This window comes from Mytilus edulis, chromosome 1, assembly GCF_963676685.1.
Source record: "Mytilus edulis chromosome 1, xbMytEdul2.2, whole genome shotgun sequence".
NCBI classification, from domain to species: Eukaryota; Metazoa; Mollusca; class Bivalvia; order Mytilida; family Mytilidae; genus Mytilus; species Mytilus edulis.
In genome coordinates this window covers 30,358,010-30,376,308 of record NC_092344.1, presented here as the reverse complement: position 1 = coordinate 30,376,308, position 18,299 = coordinate 30,358,010, and the positions used below count along the sequence as shown (strand labels likewise).

The following is an 18,299-nucleotide window of genomic DNA, read 5'->3' as shown; positions in this document are numbered from 1 at the left end:
GTTAGTCTTTTATTGTTAATTACGTATCTTATTTTACAAATCTCAATAACCAGTGCTTCAGTTATCAGTGAAATGCCAGTTTATCAAACTTAGTGGATGCATGTGTTGTTCTGGTAATTTAGCAATACAGAGTTTTTTTCAGACTATAGAATTAGAAGCATGAGAGATCCCAGAAATGCTCCCACACTACCACTCATCCATGTCAGGTAACTGACCAAATATGAAGTCATTGAATGATTCTGCTCAGTTTTACTGGAGAACTTTGTAAAAATAAAATGTTGTTCATTTAACATGTTGAAAGTTCAAACATGACCATTGTCCTTGACCTCATATTCATGGTTCAGTGACTACTTGAAAAAAAAGTTCAGTATGTTTTGTAATGTGAATTTCTCTCTAATTATGAGTAATAAGATAACTATATTTGGTATGTGTGTACGTAGCTTGCAAGGACCTCATGCCCATCAGACAGTTTTCACTTGACCACAACCTCATTATGTGGATCAGTGAGCAAGGTTAAGTTTTGGTGGTCAAGTCCATATCTCAGATACTATAAGCTATAGGTCTGGTATTTTCGGTGTATGGAAGGACTGCAAGGTGTACATGTCCATCTGCCAGGTGTCATCTGACCTTGACCTCATTTTCATGGTTCATTGGTTATAGTTAATTTTTTGTGTTTTGGTCTGTTTTTCTTATACTGTATGCAATAGGTCGACTATATTTTGAGTATGGATTGATTGTAAGATGTACATGTCTAGCTGGCAGGTATCATCTGACCTTGACCTCATTTTCACAGTTCATTGCTCAGTGTTAAGATGTTGTGTTTTGGTCTGTTTTTCTTAAACTATAAGCAAGAGTCAACTATATTTGTTGTATGGAAGAATTGTAAGCTGTACATATCTGCCTGGCATGGTTTATCTGATCTTGACCTCATTTACATGGTTCATTGTTCAATGTTTAGTTTTCTTGGTTAAGTCTGTTTCTTAGAAACTATAAGCAATAGGTCAACTATATTTAGTGTATTGAATGGCTGTAAGGTTTGGTTTATATGACCTTGACTTCATTTTCTTGGATCATGTTAAGTTTATGTGACAGTTGTAATAAAGTTTTATACTTAGGACTATCAACATAACAATGATAGGTAAAGAAGATGAGATATTTCGGCTTGTGCACTTTTGTTAAAGCAAATCTCGAAGTATTAACTATTTATCAGTTTAACATAGGTTACATTCATTGAATTCTAAAATTTATCATAGATGCTGGCATAGTGAATAAGTTTAGGGAAATATGCATAGTGTTAGATGTAATTTAGCAGTTATTCAATCACAAATCTAATCCTGAAAACTTATTCTAAAATTGAGAAAGGGGGAACGTGTCAAAGAGACAACAACCTGACTGAAGAGCAGAAAACAGCTGATGGCCACAGATGGGTATCAAACACAGTGAGAAAGTCTTGCATCCAGAGGCAGACTTCAGCTGACCCCTCAACAAAAATGTGTAATAGTTCAATGATACTGGATGTCACACTTAACTTCAAAACATTTAAATGAACTAAAATTAAAAATCATACAAGACTAAAAAGGCAAGAGGCTCCTGACTAAAGAGATAGACACAAAAATATAGCATGGTTAACAGGTTTTGTGGGATCTCAACTGAAGCCTCTATTGAATAAACAAACACTCAGTAATATGTACAGTTGCCACAGTAAAACTTTGTTTAAAAGAACTCCTGAGGCCAATGTCAGAATAGTAGACAAAAGAAACTAAGCAAAATGAGAATGATACATAAATAAGGACTTACTAGCAGTTACTGAAATGTCAGCTCCAAATTTAAACTGAATGAAATATTATGTTTTCATCATTTGAAAATCAAGCACAATCCCTCACATAAGAGGTTTAGTATCATACCATCATAAACTAAATATGAGATGAACATAACTTGTATCATGCCAGCAACTGGTTTTAGAATTAATGGGTTTATTTTAGATGCAAAGACCAAATGAGTGAATCAATATTAATACCAAAATATGCAATCTTAAATTTTGTAATGACCTAACAACAGTATGGTAACCATATCCCTTCTGAATAAGATTGTTTAAAGGCTTGGCTAGCTTTTGATATGAATGTCGAAATTTTTGTGCTTTGAATAGGCTGCACAAACAAAATTATAAAAAAAAAAAAAAGCTTAAAATAAAAAGTTCTTGAATGTTTTTTTCTGAAATCTTTAATCATGTAGTGAATTGATTATAGCACATCAATGTTTTGAAACATGGATCAAGTTTCACCCTCCATGTGCCCTATTCTAGACACATTTTCAAATGTCCAAATACAAGTCTGTAGATCTTTCTTTCCTGCAACATTTTATTCTATTTTACTTTTGAATTCAATATAAAAAAAAGTTTGTAGAATTTATTTTCTACTTCATTCATCCTCTGTTTCAGCTAAGAATTTCCTTTTCTTTGCTGTATTCATGTAAGGCCTATACACCCATTCTACATCAGCTGAATCTTTAGTATCAATAGTTCCTAATATAATCTGGTATACTGTAAAAAAAAAAAAAAAATAATAATAATTATTTAATGTTAAGTGTTTGACTTAACTGGTCTTTATACAAATACAGCTAGAACTTCAACAGTCGGAAACCCGGTTGAAATAGAACAAAAGAATCAAAGCTCTTTGTTAGAGAAGGCGAGAAATGTTTACCGTAATGTTTACTATAGTGACAACAATTTTAAAAGTTAATAGAAAAAAACAAAATTACAATTTTCTTCAATTACGAAGTGTTTTATTTTAAAAACACCATTTGCATAAGTTTTCAATTTATTAAATACATAGTTAAGCAGAACGATTAAATATCAAGTCGACGACATGGGTATCTTTCAAGTTGGATGAAGAAAATGCATTACTTCCGATTTAAAAGAAAAAATACCACGGACGGAAAACAAATCAATCTATTAGTTCAGTAATTTTCATGTCTGCCCTTCCATTTTGTGACTCAAAAAAAAATTCCAAAAAATGGGTAACAATTGTATCGAAAAGAGAAAATCGAGTGCACCTTTTTATGTTGGGTCGTGTTTGAGTTGAATATTTTGTCTTGATATCGTACAAAGCAAGAATATTTCATACATCGTCTCGATTCATATTCTATCATTTTTAAATATCAAAGCTACAGGTTGACTTTATAACATAAAAAAATCACAGTACTAAAAGTTGAAATATATGGGTCAAGTGAAATACCTATCTAATGAATCACATAAACAGAGAAGGTGTGTTCGAATAGCTATTTTTTTACTGAAAGTACTTGACGACAGTCTTTCAAGTTGGATGATGAAAATGCATGTCTTCGAAAAATGATAATTTTTGTGTGTGATAACTAGGGTTTATAGTCTTCAACCGCTAAAAAAATCTAGTCTGCCCTTACACGAAATATTAATTAGAATTTTTTTAAATGTTTATGAATTTTCGAAAATTCCACCTGACAACCGATCAGACAATAGTTTTAAGTAGAATCAATGCGGATAAGATCATTCATTATCTGATGCTCATTAGCTAGTTGATACATTTGTCTTTTAAAATACAACTGACATATAAGGATCGTAATGGTGCAATATGGATAAATTTATCGGTTTCCAAGAGCAAAATTAGTAGCGCGTCATCCCTACAATGGCCATTTCTATGATTGTGAAAATGTACTGGCGTAATCGAGATAATTTTGACGAAGTAGAATCCTGACTGTTCAATAGTATGGATTAGTAGATCAATCGGTGACGTACAAGGGACAACTTCACAAGGTATAAGATATAATTACAGTTTTTTTGGTCCCATGCATTTATAAACCAAAATGTTTTAGAATCTACTAAATAACATTTTAGAGACCATAAGACATTACTCTGTCAGCCACCAGTATTTATTTTTGAATGTATCCTTTACATCCGTGTTATGGCTTCAAACTTCTTGCATTAAAATAAAACAAAAACTGTCAACAAATCTCATATTGAGATCTAGATTTGAGACAAAAATTACAAAAAGTAGTATTTGCAGCAAAATGCCATCAACCAGGTGTAAATGGGGGAAAATATTTTTTTTTTAGTAAGGGTTGGCTCATAAATTGTAAACCAAAAACCATAGAAGGCATTTCTATTTGAATTTGACAGGTGTTGATTATTATAGAAAGATGATCTGAATAATTGTAGAAATAGTCAATCAAAATCTAACTATGGATAGATAAAATCAATAGTATCTTCTGACCAACCCCATACATGTTTTTTCCTATAACTGTTCTGAATAATAAGTAAAAAGTTTTTTTTATATATCTGTGTTAATTTAAGACATTGCATTAAACAAGGATGAAAAGTGACAAGAAATTGATAAAACCTGTCGTCAGCTGGCACCGTTGATAGTACTTACCCGTTAAAAAAAAAAATAACACCAGTGATAATGAAACATATGAAATTGAATTTTAACCAAATACTTCTTATGGCTAATGCTTTACTTACACTGCATTTCAAATCTTGGACCAACTTCACTTAATTCAATGTCTTTACCCTCTTCACTTTTCTTGTAAACATGATGCCTAAAAACATAACAGGTATCAAAACTTAATAAATCTTATTGTTCTGGTTCAATCTGATCAAGATGTTTTAATTGATGTGTCATATACATCACCCTTTTCACTAAATTCTCTTACAACCTTAAACTTTTAGACACACAAAAACCAGCTTGCATTAAAGTTTTTAAACGTAGTAATAATTGTGTACAATACATTTCTAGATCTTTTGATTGCTGGACTTTTTTTTACTACTCTGATATATACTACATGAATATGTCAGGTACTGTACTAACAAATCTAATGGTAGTGAAGAGAGAAATCAGTAAAAACAAATTTGAAGAACCATGGTGGATTCATGTAAAAAATGTTTTTTGCCCTATAATAATGTAAATTATGCTACATTTCAAAATATATCTTTACAAGAATTCCAGCAAAATAAATTATTTTTATTGCAGTTGAAAGACAATGTGTTTTGATTATTTGTATTGTTGGGTTGTCTTATTGATGTCTGAACCACTTTTTTATTAATCATATGTATTTCAGAAATTTCCTCGATCACAATAGCGTAACTTATAAAGGACATACATCTATGTCAGTTTATACATTTACCTATATGATATAAAGTCATCTTCATTAGCAAACGTCATCACTCTTTTACTCTCTTCTTTTGGTACTGGGAATAAATACTTTAAAATGTTCATCACCTGAAATATTCACCAGATGCTCGGCAGGGCGTAGCTTTATACGACCGCAGAGGTTGAACCCTGAACGGTTGGGGCAAGTATGGACACAACATTCAAGCTGGATTCAGCTCTAAATTTGGATTGTGATTAAATAGTTGACACAGCATAGGTTTCTGACACAGAATGAATGTGTTCTAATGAACTTAAATTTTTTGTTTCTCTTAGAGCAATTCACTATGCTGTTGAATATTAATCCTCTCAAAAAAATGTTTGAAGAAATTTTCTTTTTTATTTATGAAATTTCAAATGAGAAAAATTGAACCCAATTTTTTTAATCACATCCCCCTTTCCCTTATTCCAAAACTAATCTCAATTAAAATTTCTAATGGAGTTTGCAACAATAACTACTCATTTAAATACATCATAAAATATTAAGATGTAAAACTAGAGGCTCTAAAGAGCCTGTGTCGCTCACCTTGGTCTATGTGAATATTAAACAAAGGAAGCAGATTGAAAATTGACTACAAAGTTCAATAACTCCTACAGGGGTCAATTGACCATTTCGTTCATGTTGACTTATTTGTAGATCTTACTTTGCTGAAACTTATTGCTGTTTATAGTTTACCTATATCTATAATAATATTCAATATAATAACCAAAAACAGCAAAATGTCCTTAAAATTACCAATTCAGGGGCCGCAACCCAAAAACAGGTTGTCCAATTCATCTGAAAATTTCAGGGCAGATAGATCTTGACCTGATTAACAATTTTACTTGATGTCAGATTTTCTCTAAATTATTTGGTTTTTGAGTTATAAGCCAAAAACTGCATTTTACCCCTATGTTCTATTTTTAGCAGTGGCGGCCATCTTGGTTTGATGGCCAGGTCACCAGACACATTTTTTAAACAAGAAACCCCAAAGATGATTGTGGCCAAGTTTGGATCAATTTGGCACAGCAGTTTCAGAGAAGAAGATTTTAGTAAAAGATATATAAAATTTACGAAAAATGGTTAAAAATTGACTTTAAAGGGCAATAACTCCTAAAGACGTCAACTGACCATTTTGGTCATGTTGACTTATTTGTAACTCTGACCTTGCTGAACATTATTGCTGTTTACAGTTTACCTATATCTATAATAATATTCAATATAATAACCAAAAACAGCAAAATTTCCTTAAAATTAACAATTCAGGGGCCGCAACCCAAAAACAGGTTGTCCAATTCATCTGAAAATTTCAGGGCAGATAGATCTTCGCCTGATTAACAATTTTATCCAATGTCAGATTAGCTCTAAATGCTTTGGTTTTTGAGTTATAAGCCAAAAACTGCATTTTACCCCTATGTTCTATTTATAGCCATGGCGGTCATCTTGGTTAGTTGGCGGGGTCACCGGACACAATTTTTAAACTAGATACCCCAATGATGATTGTGGCCAAGTTTCAAATAATTTGGTCCAGCAGTTTCAGAGGAGAAGATTTTTCTAAAAGATTACTAAGATTTACGAAAAATGGTTAAAAATTGACTATAAAGGGCAATAACTCCTAAAGTGGTCAACTGATCATTTTGGTCATGTTGACTTATTTGTAGATCTTTCTTTGCTGAACATTATTGCTTTTTACAGTTTATCTCTATCTAAAATAATATTCAAGACAATAACCAAAAACAACAAAATTTCCTTAAAATTACCAATTCAGGGGCAGCAACCTAACAACGGAATGTCAGATTCATCTGAAAATTTCAGAGCAGATAGATCTTAACCTGATTAACAATATTACCCTTTGTCAGATTTGCCCTAAATGCTTTGGTTTTTGAGTTATAAGCCAAAAACTGCATTTTACCCCTATGTTCTATTTATAGCCATGGCGGCCATCTTGGTTAGTTGGCGGGGTCACCGGACACAATTTTTAAACTAGATACCCCAATGATGATTGTGGCCAAGTTTGGTTAAATTTGGCCTAGTAGTTTCAGAGGAGAAGATTTTTGTAAAAGTTAACGCAGGACGACGACGGACGACGACGGACGCCGGACGCCAAGTGATGAGAAAAGCTCACTTGGCCCTTCGGGCCAGGTGAGCTAAAAACTGCTTGTTATCACTGAATGGTAAAGATTATTTTAATTTATCAGTTGGTAGTAAAAAGTGAATATACATTGTATATTGTATATAACAAAGATTTAAGTTGATTCTGGACAAAGAAAGATAACTCCAATTAAAAAAAAATCTTGCTATTGCACAATATTTTGCAATTAGATATTTCTTGCTTACTATTCTGGACAAAGAAAGATAACTCTAATTAAAAAAAAATTGCTATTTCACAATATTGTGCAATTAGATATTTCTTGCCATTGCGCAATACTGTGCAATTGAAAAGACTTGCTATTGCACAATACTTAATATAATAATTTTAGATCCTGATTTGGACCAACTTGAAAACTGGGCCCATAATAAAAAATCTAAGTACATTTTTGGATTCAGCATATCAAAGAACCCCAAGATTTCAATTTTTGTTAAAATCAGACTAAGTTTAATTTTGGACCCTTTGGACTTTAGTGTAGACCAATTTGAAAACAGGACCAAAAATGAAGAATCTACATACACAGTTAGATTTGGTATATCAAAGAACCCCATTTATTCAATTTTTGATGAAATCAAACAAAGTTTAATTTTGGACCCCGATTTGGACCAACTTGAAAACTGGGCCAATAATCAAGAATCTAAGTACATTTTTAGATTCAGCATATCAAAGAACCTAACTGATTCATTTTTTGTCAAAATCAAACTAAGTTTAATTTTGGACCCTTTGGACCTTAATGTAGACCAATTTGAAAATGGGACCAAAAGTTAAGAATCTACATACACAGTCATGACAGTTAGATTTGGCATATCAAAGAACCCCAATTATTCAATTTTGATGAAATCAAACAAAGTTTAATTTTGGACCCTTTGGGCCCCTTATTCTGTTGGGACCAAAACTCCCAAAATCAATACCAACCTTCCTTTTATGGTCATAAACCTTGTGTTTAAATTTCATAGATTTCTATTTACTTATACTAACGTTATGGTGCGAAAACCAAGAAAAATGCTTATTTGGGTCCCTTTTTGGCCCCTAATTCCTAAACTGTTGGGACCTAAACTCCCAAAATCAATACCAACCTTCCTTTTGTAGTCATTAACATTGTGTTTAAATTTCATTGATTTCTATTTACTTAAACTAAAGTTATTGTGCGAAAACCAAGAATAATGCTTATTTGGGCCCTTTTTTGGCCCCTAATTCCTAAACTGTTGAAACCAAAACTCCCAAAATCAATCCCAACCATTCTTTTGTGGTCATAAACCTTGTGTCAAAATTTCATAGATTTCTATTAACTTAAACTAAAGTTATAGTGCGAAAACCAAGAAAATGCTTATTTGGGCCCTTTTTGGCCCCTAATTCCTAAAATGTTGGGACCAAAACTCCCAAAATCAATACCAACCTTCCTTTTGTGGTCATAAACCTTGTGTTAAAATTTCATAGATTTCCATTCACTTTTACTAAAGTTAGAGTGCGAAAACTAAAAGTATTCGGACGACGACGACGACGACTACGACGCCAACGTGATAGCAATATACGACGAAAATTTTTTCAAATTTTGCGGTCGTATAATAATACTTATCAAAAGTACCAGGATTATAAATTTATACGCCAGACAAAACGTCCACCAGCAGTGGCATCGACCCAGTGGTGTAAACAGTTATCAAAGGTACCAGGATTATAATTTAGTACGCCAGACGCGCGTTTCGTCTACATAAGACTCATCAGTGACGCTCAGATCAAAATAGTTAAAAAGCCAAACAAATACAAAGTTGAAGAGCATTGAGGACCCAAAATTCCCGAGAAATACATACATATCTGATATAGAGGTTCCTATGCTTGTCACACTCAAATTGTAGTTCGTACAAGCATTTTGACACCTAGTTTCAGTAGAGGAAAAATATTTGCATGTATACATTTGCATGATTTTTTACTAGTGTTGTCAAATCGTACACTTTTGCCTAACCGGTTACTCGGATAATCGTTCGACCGATTAACCAGTTAACCGGTACTTTAAGTGATGTTTGAAAGTCTTTTTCAATAGTAACCTACACATAGATATAAGTCATACATTTACGTTTTTATATTACCATGAATTGAAATTTGTCCTTTGGTATTATAAGGCTTCACTGTGAAGATTCCTGTCGATGTTTTAACTTTTTAAACAAATACACGGTATCAACTATGGCGTTTGTACTAACTTCAGAATAAAAAATTTTTAAAAAATCTTGATCTCGTAGATTTGGATATGTCTGATACCGATGATTCTTTCATTTTCACTTGTTGTTTCCGAAAATAATGTAAAATATTTTTTAATTTTAATAGATTTATCCATGCATCAAGTAAGTATATACTGATTACATTCATGTTGTGTTTTTTTTTTTTTTTTAGTTTTTGAGTTAGTTTTTCGTTTAAAATATGACAAAGATTTGCACGACGGAGATTGCACATTCAGATGTAGGTCTACACAATATTAGATCAAAAATATAATAATGAAGTAAATTGTAGGATTTAATCGGATTACTGTTTTAAAGTTACTGTTAAAAAAACACTAATTATGTTTCCTTAATATCTTGCCCCGAGCTTAGAAACAAGTACTAATTAATTATATATTTTTGGATTAACAATAGCAATCAATATACTGGACAATTGATCTGTCAAATTAATTACCACGACGACAATTTTTAAAGACAACATAAATATTTAATGATTTCAATACAAATTTATATTAAATCTATTAAAATTGAAAAAAAGTCCGGTTAACCAGTTAGCGTTTTTGGTATTCGGTATTCGATCGTTCGAACGGTTAACCGGTTAACCGGTTAATCGTTGACAACACTATTTTTTACTATCAATACTTGCATACACCTTCTTTTTCAATGAACAAATTTTTATTAAAAGATAGAATGCTACTTTAATAACCTCATTTCCACCCCGACATACTAGTAGTGCAGATTGATCACAATATGGCAGTGAACTACTTCAACTACATCTAACAAATCATGGAACTTTCATTAATAAATATCTGTATTTCCTTTCAAGAAGGGAGATAACCTAATTATAACTGATTTAGATATTTTAAACCTTTCCATTGTTTCTTACAGACACATCTCAAACAGTTTTCTCTGTGCCTGGCACAAATCAGGACTGTAAAAGTGTATTACTGGTTGACTTTTCTTTAAAACAGTACTTACAATTAGATTTTTGCTAGACCTATCTGTTGTGTTATAATGGTCATCTTATGATGTCATAATTAAGGTATAAAATATTAGTAGAGGAAAACATGTTCAGTATATAAAGCAATATAGTAAGCTTTAATGTTATCCTTTTATATAACTTAATACCTTTTTCATGAATATTAAAACAGATTATTGTCTTACCCTTCTTCCAAGTCTTGTGGTAAGTTTATTAAATATGAGATGTGGATAAGCCTCTGACATAGTCCCTACGTCTGGTATGTCATGTCTCATAATAACATTGGATAACGTAAAGTATGCTGTGGGTCCATATGGCAGATGACATACTACTAAACCATCTAAATAAAAAACATAAAATGATTAATTTTTGTAAATTAAATTCCATGGTATCAATGATAAGTTATTTAGCATATATTTCATAGATATAAGAAGATTTGGTATGAGTGCCAATGAGATAACTCTCTCATGAGTCTCATCCAAGTCACAGTTTATAAAAGGAAACCATTAAAAGTCTAAGTATGGTCTTGAACTCTTCAACACGAAGCCTTTGCTCACACCATACAGCAAGCTATAAGGGGCCCCAAAAATTACTAGTCAGTAGTGTAAAACCATTCAAATGGGATTACCAATGGTCTAATCACTTATGAACCACATCAACAAAATTGCAAACGATAACTACTGAACATCGAATTTCTGACTTAGGACAGGTGCAAACAATTGTAGCGGGTTTAAACGTTTTTAATGGTACCAAACCTTCGTGCATAGTTTGTACTCATATAGTTAACATTGCAGTGAACATAGTTTATTACAACATGTGGTTTTTATTTCAAATTCTAGTAAATCATCCTTATATGAAAATTATACCATTGCAAATTTTAGCAAGTCTTAGAAGAATTAGATGAACCAAAAACTGTTCTGGGGAAGCAATTAAGACAATTACATACCAAATCACAATACTACACAACTGTCACCATGCCTTATATTTTGATAAAAAAAAAAACTCAAAACAAAAGTCATATAATAACTAGACAATCAGAAGCAAAACATTGATTATCTAAAGGGAATTAAAATTTCCAGTATACAAAAATGACAAGGAAATTTGCTTAAGTAACACTCTTAGTAATAAATGTCACAGTAAATGCTTATCTATGCATCAGAGTTTCATGCTTCAATTGATAGCAAAAAAATACATATTACTCACATGAACTTTCACTGCATCATGAACTTATCAATCAGAAAAAGAACTTTTCTCGAAACATTATAGAATTACCTGGAACTCCTCTATGTTCATGTAATATTACAAGATCTGTCACATCATTGGCTCGACATGCTTCTATTATCTGTTTTATTTCATAGTTTCCTCTGTTTATTCTTTGACTGTTTGGGAAGATCAACTTCATCTCCTGTAAAAGAAATAGAAAAAATAACATGTATAAGAAATAGAAAAAAGACTTGTAACTAAAACCAACAAAATAGTCCCCTTTGAAATATAAATAATATGGATTTTTTCAAATTTTCCAAGAATGTGAGGCTTTTTCTTGCTACTCCTTACTAACCAGGTGCTCCGCAGGGCGCAGTTTTATATGACCACAGTGGTCGAAACCCTGAACAGTTGGGGAAAGTATGGACACAACATTCAAGCTTGATACAGCTCTCTGCATTTGGATTGTGATAAAATTTTTGACATAATTTGAGTTTCTGACACAAAACAAATGTCAATTTCTTACAAATCTATTGCGCAATATTGCGCATTTAAAGATTTCTTCTTTAAACTTTTCACAAATTTGGAAAAAAAAATGAAAACTACTACCACCCCCCTTTTTTGGCAATTAGTCCAAAACCTGACATTTCTTTATACATAATTTACAAGAAGTGTAAGGGAGGTTAATCTGAACATACCCAACATTGTATTGTTTTTTTAGTTACCTTCCTTACACAGCTTTTAAATTGTCTTAATTGTCCATTGACCAAAAACCTATTTTTTCCCCTTTTTTTGCCCCTAATTCCTAAACATTTTGAGCGATAACCCCCAAAAGTCAATACTAACCATCCCATCATGGTATGGGAACTTGTGATATGATTTCAGAGAGATTCGTACACTTAAGCACAAGTTATTGTTTGATAAATACAAAAATGCTCATTTTGGAGCCCCTTTTTGGTCCCTAATTCTTAAACTTTTGGAGCCATAACCCCCCCCCCCCCCCCCCCCAAAGTCAATACTAACCATCCCTCCATGGTAAGGAAACTTTTGGTATGATTTCAGAGAGATTCATACACTTAAACACAAGTTATTGTTTGAAAAATTCAAAAATGCTTATTTTGGGCCCCCTTTTTGGCCCCTAATTCCTAAACATTTTGAGCCATAACCCCCCAAAGTTAATACTAACCATCCCTACATGGTATTAAAACTTGTGGTATGATTTCAGAGAGATTCATACACTTAAACACAAGTTATTGTTTGAAAACTACAAAAGTGCTTGTTTTGGGCCCCCTTTTTGGCCCCTAATTCCTAAACCTTTGGGACCATAACCCCCAAAATCAATCCAATCATTTTAACTGTTGTATTAAACATTGTGGTACAATTTCAGAGCAATTGAAATACTTTTACACAAGTTGATATCCTGAAAAAAGAAAAATACTTCTTTTGGGCCCCTTTTGGGCCCCTAATTCCAAAACAGTTCGGACCAATATCCCCAAAATCAATCCCAACCTTCCTTTTGAGGTATTAAACCTTTTTATAAAATTTCATAGAGATCCATTCACTTAAACAACCTAAAGTTATAGTCCGGACACCAAATGTGTATTCGGACTACACAGACGACGACGACAAGGTTTGACGACGACATCATACCATTATACGAACGCAAAAATGTTTTGCGGTCATATAAAAACTAATGAGGGTTAGCTTCTCTCAATTAAATAAAATCCAATGGTTGATTACTTTGGTTTTAGCTGATGGTGGAGACATTTCAAATTCAAGACGCAGGAATTATAGAACTTCAAATGGAATCTTTTAAGATGATGTAAAAATTTTGTTAAACTTTTTAAATAAGTTTTTCATATTATAAAAAACAGAAAAATCAGGGTCTGAATGTTCATATATATAGAATAAGATGCTGTAATTATGATTTAGCACATGTATAAATTGTTCATTATTTTGAGTATCAAAAAATAATCCTGCATGTGGCAAGTAGCAAGTGAGCTTAACTTTCAACTGGCTATGATTGTCAGTGTTCCTACTAAAGGTAAATGGTTCTCTCATGCTTCCTTTAACAATTAAAATTGACTGCAACAAAATAGCATAATAGTGCTGAAAGTTGTGTAAACCACCAATCATAAATACATTGGGAAATTTAGGATTATTTCTTTACTTTCTTTAAATTAAAATTATAAATATATGCAATTTTTTCCTATCCATATTCATAATCAAGAGGAAAGGGTTGAAATAAAATAACAAACCTTTGCAAACTGCTTGAGTTTAGAACTAGGATCTCTGGATGTGGTGACCATGATTTTAGGATCTTCGACTCCAGCCCATTTATACTCATCATCAATGTGAGTGGTCAGACCTTATAAAAATAATACATATTTAATTTAAATCTCTAATAAAATGATAAAAGTTTTTATCTTCTTATCTTTTATACTAATTGTTGATAATCTTAAATTGGTATAAAAGTCATCCATGAGAAGACTTTTGTTTAAATTTATATTTTTTTTTTCTTCTAATATAATCTTTCGCCAAATGACTTGTAAGTACAAATGTACAATTATGTCCTATTCTAAACTGTTTCTGAAGGACAATATTTGTGTTTATTGTGTTTACAGTTAAGGTGGATTTAGGACTTTCTAACATCATCCAATAATTTAATTTTTGATGTAATACTTCTGATTGGCTGACGTTGTTTTGTTAATCATCTAATAGACATAATTTCGTCATGTAACTACGTCATCAACGTTTTTTCATCATTTACTCCTGTTTAAAATGGAATTTAGAATTAAATTATAAGAAATAACTGTAATATTTTTTCTGTTCCTTTTGAAATAAAATAACAAATGTGGTACATACTTTAAAATAACCTGCTACGCATGTTATTCAGTGTGCATTTTCTATGTGATTTCTTCATAGACAGAAAAAAATATTAGTCCTTCCTTAAATAGTCATATCTTCTAAGAAATAATTTACTTTTGTATTTCATTTTATCAGGTTTATTAAAAACAAAATGCTAAAAAATCAGATTTTCTTAATTTGTAAATATAAAATGATAATACCATCAGCCCCTTTATCATCCCAGTCCAAAGTCTTCTGAAGGTCGACAGCATCTTTCTGTAGATCAGTGGGTATCTGATTGTTATCTGCAATATAAGTGTCAAATCTCTGTAAGATGTATGATAACTAAAGTAGTAGACAAATCACTTTTCTTTTGATTGGTAATATTAAAGAAAACTTGAGGCCGATTCTTTTTTTAAGGGGGATAATTTATATCCAAGAAAACAATCACTGTGTTTTAGCATTACATGAGTATAATAACTCAGATGTTTATTTCAAAATTTCTTTAAATAACTTATAAGATTTTGTCAATCAATATTTCATTCAAACTTAGAAATAAATTTAAATTTAAGGACAACAGAATATAATTCCAGCCATTGCAATATTATTTTTGCTTAAATGAAACCATCAACATTTTTTATACTACACAGATATTTTGTCTATGCTTACCATCTAAAGCATTCTTTAATTTTTGCTTTTTCTCTAGAATTGTTCTCTCTCTATCCTCTATAGATTTTCTGTATATATACTCTCTTCTAAGTCTAGCTTGTCTTCTTAACTAAAAGATACATATAAAAATATATAAAATACAGGATCAAATTGAATTCTAAATTTACAAAAAAGTATAGTTATTTTTTTTATATCTTTTTTTTTTCTTCGGGAAACCAATGTCATTAAATTCCCTTTTCTTAGTGCCTGGATCAGCCAATTTATTTTACATGTACATGCTTTAGCTAAAAAAAAACATCATTAATTTATTTTTTCAATCTACATGTAGTAAGCCCAGACCCACATCCCAAAATCTAATTGCCCTCCACTAATTAACCAGTTAGCACTTTCATTTATACCCTTGAAATGATATAATTAATAAATTGAAGAAAATCTTAGAAAAAAAGGGAAGGAAGCCCATTTAAGGGGGTCTCATTGGGGGGGGGGGGGGGTTCTGATCCCGCTTACTGTTTAGTCAGAGATTCCTGTATCCCTCTTACACTATGTAAGTAAGCAATTCTCATTTTTTTGTAATTTCCTGTGTCCCGCTAGACTTCATTTCCCGTTTTCACGGCACAATAATTTAACTTGCACGCGTCACACATATAAAAAAAAAAGGCAATCCCACGTCACGCTTCCACCCCAATGAGACCCAATTTAAACAGTCATTTTACAGTCACTTTAAGTCATGTGACTTATTTGTATATCTTGCTTTGGGGATTATTTTTCATGTTTAAATGTATCTATTTTTTATGGTATGTTAAGTTTATCTCTTTCTACATGTACATGTTTTTTTACACGTTCTATGTTTTGTTATCAAGATATTTGTCAAACAAAAATGAGAAAAATTGACTTTTAGGGCAATAACTCCCAAAAGTATTTTGATAAGTTTGATCGAAATATGAAAGTGGTTAGATTATGACATTCTGAGGATTTTTCACTTACATTTGTACATGTATCCATCATAGTCCATCTATAAACAACTTTTTTTATTTACATATAATACAGAAGTCAAATGTATATACAAGTACATTTATTCCGAGGTTAAAGTCTTTATTACCAATGTCACCTGTTTTCCACAATATGCATTTTTTATTTTAAAACAATGTAATTGTATTTTAGGGTTTTGACTATATTTCCGGCATTCAATGTACATGTACATATCAAGGGGAATCAATGGAGAATATTTTTCTGACTGAAAAAAAGTAATAATTAAATTAAAAAACCTTTGAGAACCACTCACATATCCCACGGCCCCACATTGTCACTGGATAAACAAATCTCACCAGATTCCTAAGTTAAAATACTTATAACTCTACCATGCCTACAAATGTCAACTGATTTTTATTACCCCTTTTGCATTCTATGCCATTCTATGATGAAAGGAATGCAATTATAATTAATTTGAACCAACTGTTTACAAGTTTGATACTCTGGCATCACTCCAACACTTAGTTTGAATGACATTTTATTGAAATTTATCAGAAATTATTAGCCTTACCGGACGCAATTACGACTGGACACAATGACGAACGATTTTTAATGTTTGCCCCCTTATATTATATTTATGAATGATAATTAATAAATGTTTCTATTAATTAAAAACCCACTACATTACTTGTGTTTTCACGAAAAAAAAGTTCATGCGCACTTGGTTAATGTTACAGACGACGAAAAATTAAGTTTCGTAAATGTCAAAATAATGACTCCCTCTCTTGGAAATTACATGAATAAAGCATACAAGTTAGTGTAAATTGCCTTCTTTTGTTATTATATAGATAGAAAAATATCTCCTGAATCTGTTCATATCTGTGATACCCTTTATCTTGCCCAAATAAACAAAAAAATGAACCTTTTCTCAGACTCGGGTGACCCTGAGCATTGTCAAAAGAAAATAGTATTTTTATTGAAAAGTCCCGAGAACTCCGAAAGTAAAGGCTAAATATAAATTAAAATCATAGGTTCGCTAACTAAAAAGAGATTTCAGTGCTTCTTAGACGAAAGAACTTGCATAAAAACAAAAAATCTGAATTATTTCCTTTTCAAAGAATTTTTTTTGTCACTAATTTCGTCTTCAACTACTGCTGAAGAATTTGAAGTAAAATACCATATTACACTTCTTATTTTCTTAGGAAATGTGTTTAAGATAAGATTAATGTATGTTTTATAAATTTAGATCGTTGTCATTGATTTTTTCTGCCAGATATATAAATATTGTGCCGTTCGTAATTGCGTCCATATTGGGCTTGCTAGACCCATAAAACCAGGTCATGAAAATCTTACCAAAGTATCCCAACGTAAATAGAAAATTATGTGTGTTACAATTCAAAATGAAAAGCATTCATACATCTTTAATTCTATGGTACAAACAATTCAAGAAAAGTATTCTACATAGAAAAAAATTATTAAAGTTCAAAAATCGTTCGTAATTGTGTCCAGTGAGGCTAGTATAATAGCAAGTACTTTTTTAACACATGTCAATTTCCAATCCATATCGTGTCTTTAATAACTATAACCTGATGATGAGATCAGCTACAATTAGGTAGTGTCAAGCCCTGACAACATATATATTCCTGGTTGAGGCAAACTTTATAAGTTACAGACAAGCTTATAGACAGAGGACAAGGTTTAAACTTTTAAATGTCTCTTCTGCAACACTGACAACAGAAGTTTATAAATGATGACACAAAAGTGAAGTCATTGGTTCACCTGTTCACTAGAATCTGTTAACCAGTAAGAAAAAATTGGGGTATGAGGTTGTTGTTAGTTATAGTATATATAATTTACATGATTTACTAGTATTTAATTTCTACTTCTTGTATAAACATTAGCCTTTTCTTCTTTTCCTAGGTCACAGGGTACAAATATCAATATCTATATTCTGACTAAATGTATTGCGACATCGTGTTTGATGTCTTGGTTATCCCTTACCATTTTGACTTTCTTGTTTTTACTACATCTCTATATTAAAGATAAATACAGCAATACAAAAACACACGTGTTGAACAAACGGAAGTAAACAGACCAATGGTAAAACCAATTTATG

The 18,299-nt window shown here is 31.6% G+C and overlaps 1 protein-coding gene across 1 annotated transcript; it reads right to left on the bottom strand.

Annotated features, from left to right (window-relative positions):
• Window positions 1–2,202: 2,202 nt before the first annotated feature.
• LOC139511527 (U3 small nucleolar ribonucleoprotein protein IMP4-like) lies at window positions 2,203–18,297 on the bottom strand. Its single transcript, XM_071298327.1, has 9 exons — window positions 18,185–18,297; window positions 15,215–15,323; window positions 14,767–14,850; window positions 13,957–14,066; window positions 11,768–11,900; window positions 10,681–10,835; window positions 5,155–5,249; window positions 4,493–4,569; window positions 2,203–2,539 (listed from the first exon to the last, which is right to left on the bottom strand). The coding sequence occupies exons 1-9, from the start codon at window positions 18,185–18,187 to the stop codon at window positions 2,418–2,420; spliced, it is 888 nt and encodes a 295-aa protein (XP_071154428.1). The 5' UTR covers window positions 18,188–18,297; the 3' UTR covers window positions 2,203–2,417.
• Window positions 18,298–18,299: the final 2 nt, after the last annotated feature.

Bases quoted from the DNA above. Each gene is read 5' to 3' on its own strand.
- LOC139511527 (XM_071298327.1), bottom strand. The intron at 14,851-15,214 runs GTAAGCATAGAC...CTTATATTGCAG, and splicing joins ATTAAAGAATGCTTTAGATG to ATAACAATCAGATACCCACT. The intron at 5,250-10,680 runs GTAAGACAATAA...TGAATATTTCAG, and splicing joins CCACAAGACTTGGAAGAAGG to GTGATGAACATTTTAAAGTA.